General features: G+C 64.3%; 1 protein-coding gene across 1 annotated transcript; it reads right to left on the bottom strand.

The window, feature by feature from the left end:
* Positions 1–2,655: 2,655 nt before the first annotated feature.
* On the bottom strand, positions 2,656–3,837 carry TPBGL (trophoblast glycoprotein like). Its single transcript, XM_040963944.1, has one exon. The coding sequence runs from the start codon at positions 3,835–3,837 to the stop codon at positions 2,656–2,658; it is 1,182 nt and encodes a 393-aa protein (XP_040819878.1).
* Between the last annotated feature and the right edge of the window lie 1,469 nt (positions 3,838–5,306).

Here is a 5,306-nt window from a genome sequence, read left to right as displayed (position 1 = left end):
ACCAGTCATCGTTGCTCCTCCATGGTTCTTAGACTAACCACATTTCCCTTGCCTTTCTGCAGTCGACACTTGGAATCGTTCCCTGTTTTGCCAACTCCTGCACAGCCTTCAAACCCCACTGCAAAGTGACTTTCCAAGCAGGTGTGCCTAGGCTGCCCAGGAACCCTCCCTCAGAGCCCTTCTGAGCAGGGTTTCCTGAACTTGACTTTCTCCAGACCTTGGGTGAACGTGGTTGCTTCCTGGGTCATAAGCCTGTCTGGTCTGGGAGAATGTCTGGCTGCATTTGCATAGCAGACAACAAGGTTGGGGACCCTGGGACCAAAGGCTACTGGTGGACAGCCAGGAGGGTGGCATCCCAGAATTGGCATCTCATGGGCATCAGGGACTGGCACTAGGGGAACACAGTGGTCAATTAATTGTTGACAACTATCCACTTGATACTTAGCAGTAGCTCTTTGGGGGAAAAAATCTTCAGAGATTTTGGCTGACAACAAACTTGCATCTGATAGCATGCTTTATTCGCCAGGAGTTCCTGCAAATAAAACCATGGACTTGGCTTGCATTACCAAAGGGCGTCTGTTTGGACCTGGGGAGGGGATCTTTTAGAGACACAGTCCTCTAACTGTGTGGGGGGAAATCATAGCTGTGTTGCCCTAGGGAATCGTCAGGAACTCTGTGAAGGTCACTGGCAGAGGGGACTGCTTCCAGAGGCTCTAACTCATCTCACCAGAACAAGACAGGGAAATGCCTGCACTGTCTCCACTCTGCCTGGCCCTAAGCTGCCAGAGTCCTACACCTACCGTGTTCCCCTGGTGTGAGGACCCTGTTCTGGGGATGTGGCAAGTGCTAAGTCCCTTACCTCAGCACTCCCGGCTGGGACCCCCACCCCAGGGAGACCCGGGCTCCCTCCACATGCTGGAGCCACACCTCCCCTCTAAGTGCTGCTTCTCACACACTCAGCCTCTGTCTCTCTGGCCAGGAGGGTACGGTGTCACCCAGGGGACACACAGGGTCTGTCGTGTTGGGGGATTCAGGAGAAGAAGTGATGGCTCCCTCCTCATGTGGCTGACAGCCTCTGTCACTCCGTGCAGGGATCTCCTGCGGGGACAAGGAGGCAGGGGCCGAAATGTAGGACTGTACTTAAGTTGTCTGTTGGAACCCCATCTCCTGCTCTGGGAAAGGGAAGCCCCTCCTGTGTCTGTGCACAGCCAAAGCCCACTTCTCCTGTCTGTCAGGAGCACACCCCCAGAGTTACTGCCCCCCTCCCCCCAAGCCGCGAGGGCAACGCGGATGACGCAGTAGCAGCACACCCAAGGGTCCAGTCCAGGAAATTATTGCAGACTTTATAGAAAATTGCCCAGGATGGGGATCTAGGCTCTTGGGCGGCAGCAGCCGTGACGGTGGGAGGGAAGGCAGACCTCAAGCCAGGATGCTAGAGAGGGGGGCTTCCTGTGTGCGGAGGCAGCTCAGGCCAGCCACTCTGCCTGACCTAGGGGGTGGGAGGTGGGGGGAGGCAGCCCCCTCCCCACTCCACCAGTTGTGCTTTGGGATCATGCAGAAGGCGGGGCGCTGAGGCTCCCTGAACAGGAGGGCGTGTGCCTGAGAGAGCAGGGGTGGGCAAAGGGGTCCTGCTGGCCAGGTCCCCTCCAGGTGAGGCAGACCACAATTGGGTGGAGAGATGTCAGCGGACAGGGACTCCTTGGTTCCCGCTGAGCCACAGTGGGTGGGTGACCCTGGTTCTGAGCCTGCAGCATTGCATGCCCAGGACTCTGTGGTTGAGGGGAGCGGGTATTAACACCTGCACCTGTCCTGGAGGACTGGAAAGTTCTTCCTGGGAGGAAAAGGTGTGTGTGTGTGTGTGTGTGTGTGTGTGTGTGTGTGTGTGTTGGGTCCCTCACTATACCTGACCCCCTGAATGAGTGCGGGAGGGGATAATGGGAGGGATGGTGGAGTGTGAGCCTAAGAGCTGGACAAGAGAGTGAGGCTGGGATGGGGGTGCAGAGCTGAGAATTAGAAGGGGATGAGCAGGGTGTTGGGGGAGCGGGTAGGAATACTGCAGACATCTCCTCAAAGGCTAGAACGGGGGTGGTGGTGTGCCTGTCTCTGGAAGGAGACAGAGCAGAAGGGGCCTGAGGCGCAGCTGGGGGGGGGTAGTGGATGAATGGAGAGGGAGGCTTGGGCATGGAATGTATCCTCGGCTTTGGGCCTCCTCGGCGGGATGGAGGATTCTGAGTTCGGGAAGCGACAAAAGGGCTCCAAGTCCACGGAACCTTCTGCTGAGGCCAGAAAGGAATGTGAGGGTTCGTGGTCCGGGCGCGCCAAGCGCAGGGTTGGAGGAGGCGGTCCGGGAACTCTCAGCTCCCAAGGCAAGGGGCTCCTAGCGCGAGGGTGGATGGATGGGTAGTGGGTGCATTCGGGGTCTCCGCTTCAGAACCTGCGGTGGGTGGCTGGCGGGCCGGCAGGGTTTCAGCAATCCGGAGCGGAGAGGGGGTGGGACGTCGCTGGGTCTTGGAGCTTGACAGCGCCCTGGGAACAGGGCGAGGGGGTGCAGCTGGGAACCTTCCAGCAGGAGTCACATCAGAGTACCCAAGGTCCCAGGCCAAGGTCCCAGGCCGATGGAGGTGGGCAGCGGGCCCGGCGCGAGCTCGCAGCAGCTCAGAGGCCGGAGGCTGGGGAGGCGGTGCGCGAGGCCGCGGGCGCGGTGGGCGCGCGGCGCGGGTCGGCGTCCTGCTCGTAGCGGTAGTGGTAGCCCTCCATCTGGTCCCGGCACGCCTCTCGCAGGTTGCGCATCCAGCGCTGGATGCCGCGCCGATTCAGATAGAGCACCATAAGGAAGATGAGGCCGATGAGCGCTAGCACCAGCCCGAAGAACACATAGGAAGCTTCCAGCTCCGGGCCGGCCGCTTCCTCTTCTTCCCCGCGCCCGTCGGCGTGCCCGCAGCGCAGCCGCGCCTCCTCCAGGTCCAGCAGGGGCCGGTCGTGCAGCGCCCGCGGGCCGGCGCAGCGCAGGCGCCGCGCGTCGGGCACGCGTTCCGTGGCGTTGTGCAGCCAGGCCAGCAGGGGACGCACGGCACAGCCGCAGCGCAGCGGGTTGTCGGCCAGCAGCAGGCGCGGCCCCGGCAGGCCGGCGTCGCGCTCGAGGGCGCGCAGCTCGTCGGGGCCCAGGCCCGGCAGCGCGTTGTGGCGCGCGTCCAGCTGCTCGAGGCGCGGCAGGTGCAGCGCGGCGGGCGGCAGGCGGCTCAGCGCGTTCCCGGCCAAGCCCAGCAAGCGCAGCTCGGCCAGCGGTGCGAGCGCGGCGTCCAGGGAGTCCAGCAGCCCCGGGCCGCCCCTGCCCAGCGCCTGGTTGAGTTGCAGCGAGCGCAGCGTGGGTAGCCCGCGGAAGGCGCCGCCGCCCAGAGCGCGCAGCGGGTTGTGGCTGAGGTCGAGCGCCGTCAGGCTGGGCAGCCCGTCGAAGGCGCCGTCCTCCACCACCTCGATGTTGTTGTGCGTGAGGCGCAGCGCGGTCAGGAGCGGCAGGCGCACGCCCGTGGCCGCCGCCGCCGCCCCCTCCTGCTGCCGGTCCCCGGCCGTGTCTGCGTCCCCGCCGGCGAAGGCGGCGGCGCGCAGCACCGTCAGGTTGGCGCCCACGATGGTGAGGTTGCGCGCGTCAGGCGGCACGTCCCGCGGCGGCTGCCGGAGCTCGGCGCCCGACGCGCAGCGCAACAGCAGCTTGGGGCCCCCGAAGCAGTAGCACTGGAAGGGGCAGGGCGCGGCGGGCCGGCTCAACGCCGCCGCCACGAGCAGCAGCCCCGGCAGCATCGGTCGCCGGAGCCTGGGCTGTCCCGCGCGCGGGGCCATCGCAGCCGCCCCCGCATCCAGCACCCGGGCCACCGCGCTCACCAGTGAGTTGGGAGCGCCTGGTGTGTGGGAGGGGGGCCACAGGCGGGGCAAGTCCTTGACCCGGAGCGGCTTGGCGGTCTCCTTTGATTTGTCCGCTGTCTCGAAAGCCTGAGAAGCCTTCACTCTTCTGGCTGGGCTGGGCTGAGGTGACGGGGAGGGGTGAGAGGGGTCAGGCGGGGAGCCGTGCCCCCCAACCCCCGTGCCCTCCTCGGCCTGCGCCGGCCTCCGACTTCCGCGGCCGTTCCGGGCTCCGAGCCCAGTGGGCAGGGTTTGCCTCCCCCCCACCACTCCCCGCCTCCCGGCCTCCTCCTCCGCCCCCAGCGGAGTCTCCGCGCCCTCCTCGCCTGAGGGAGGCGGGGTGGGAGGGAGGCCCCCGAGCGCCGGCCGCGCCCCTCACTCCCCTTTCTCCCTCGCCTGCCGGTCTCCGGGGCTGCTGAGAAGTTTGGCTCCCGGAGGTGCTGACTTGCCGCCCCTCCACCCCCGTGTTTTAAGCTGGTTCCTGAGTCTTGGCTCTCGGGCACGTGCGGGGCGGGGCCTGGCCGGGGAGGGCAGGCAGGTGGGTCCGCCCCAGGAATCGATGATTTTGGGGGGTGGGGTGGAGGAGAGGGGGTGGAGGACTTTAAGGCTGCCTTCACCTGCTAGGGGAGGCGTGCAGGCAGGCGTGAGGGGTGGGTTAAGAAAGTTACTCACTGGGCAGCCGATTCCAAGTGCCTGGCATCAGGGACTGGAAAATCCCCAGCCTTGTCCACCTCCCGCGCCACCCCGATTCCCTTCAGCTCAGCCGTCTGGTGCGACCACCCTCCTCTCCCCTGGGATGCAGCACCGGCCCCTCCCACCTCGCACCCCGAACCCCTGGCTGCCTGTCTCTGCCCCGAGATCTCCCGTCCCACAGGCTCGTCTCCTCCCGAGCTCTCTGCTAGGAGTCAGGACCCCAGGCTGGGTGGTGAATCAGCTCTTTGGGCTTTAGCTTTCTGCCCCAGCACCTTTGCACAGATCCACCGGCACACTGCCAACGTGCCCCTGCTGCACTCTGGGCTTCCCCACCTGTAAGTGGTGAATGGGGAAGGAAGCTGGGAACTGGGGCGGGCGTGAGGGGGCAACGCTAGAGGATGGCAACACAGCAGCCAAGTTCACAGTTTGGAGTGGGCTCAGAGGGGCCCTAGGCTGTGGGGTGGGGGACTGGGTTGTTGATAGGTTTGTTTTGTTCTGGACATATTTATTTATTTGCAGAACTGGGAAGCTCCAGACCTGATTTAAAGAGACAGGGTTTCTGAAAAGGGAACCTTCCTGGCGTTGGCATGAATTATTCAGATGCGCGAAGCTGACACTTGATCTGCAGGCCGCTGCGGTATCAGCAGAGCCCGTTGGGCTGGACGGGCCCCCTCTCCCAGGTGCCAGACTTTTTCTCTCCAGAACTGAACATTGCT

This window comes from Ochotona curzoniae, unplaced genomic scaffold, assembly GCF_017591425.1.
Source record: "Ochotona curzoniae isolate NIBS_2020 unplaced genomic scaffold, NIBS_Ocur_1.0 scaffold_3223, whole genome shotgun sequence".
Lineage (NCBI taxonomy): Eukaryota > Metazoa > Chordata > Mammalia > Lagomorpha > Ochotonidae > Ochotona > Ochotona curzoniae.
This window is presented reverse-complemented; position numbering and strand designations above follow the sequence as displayed.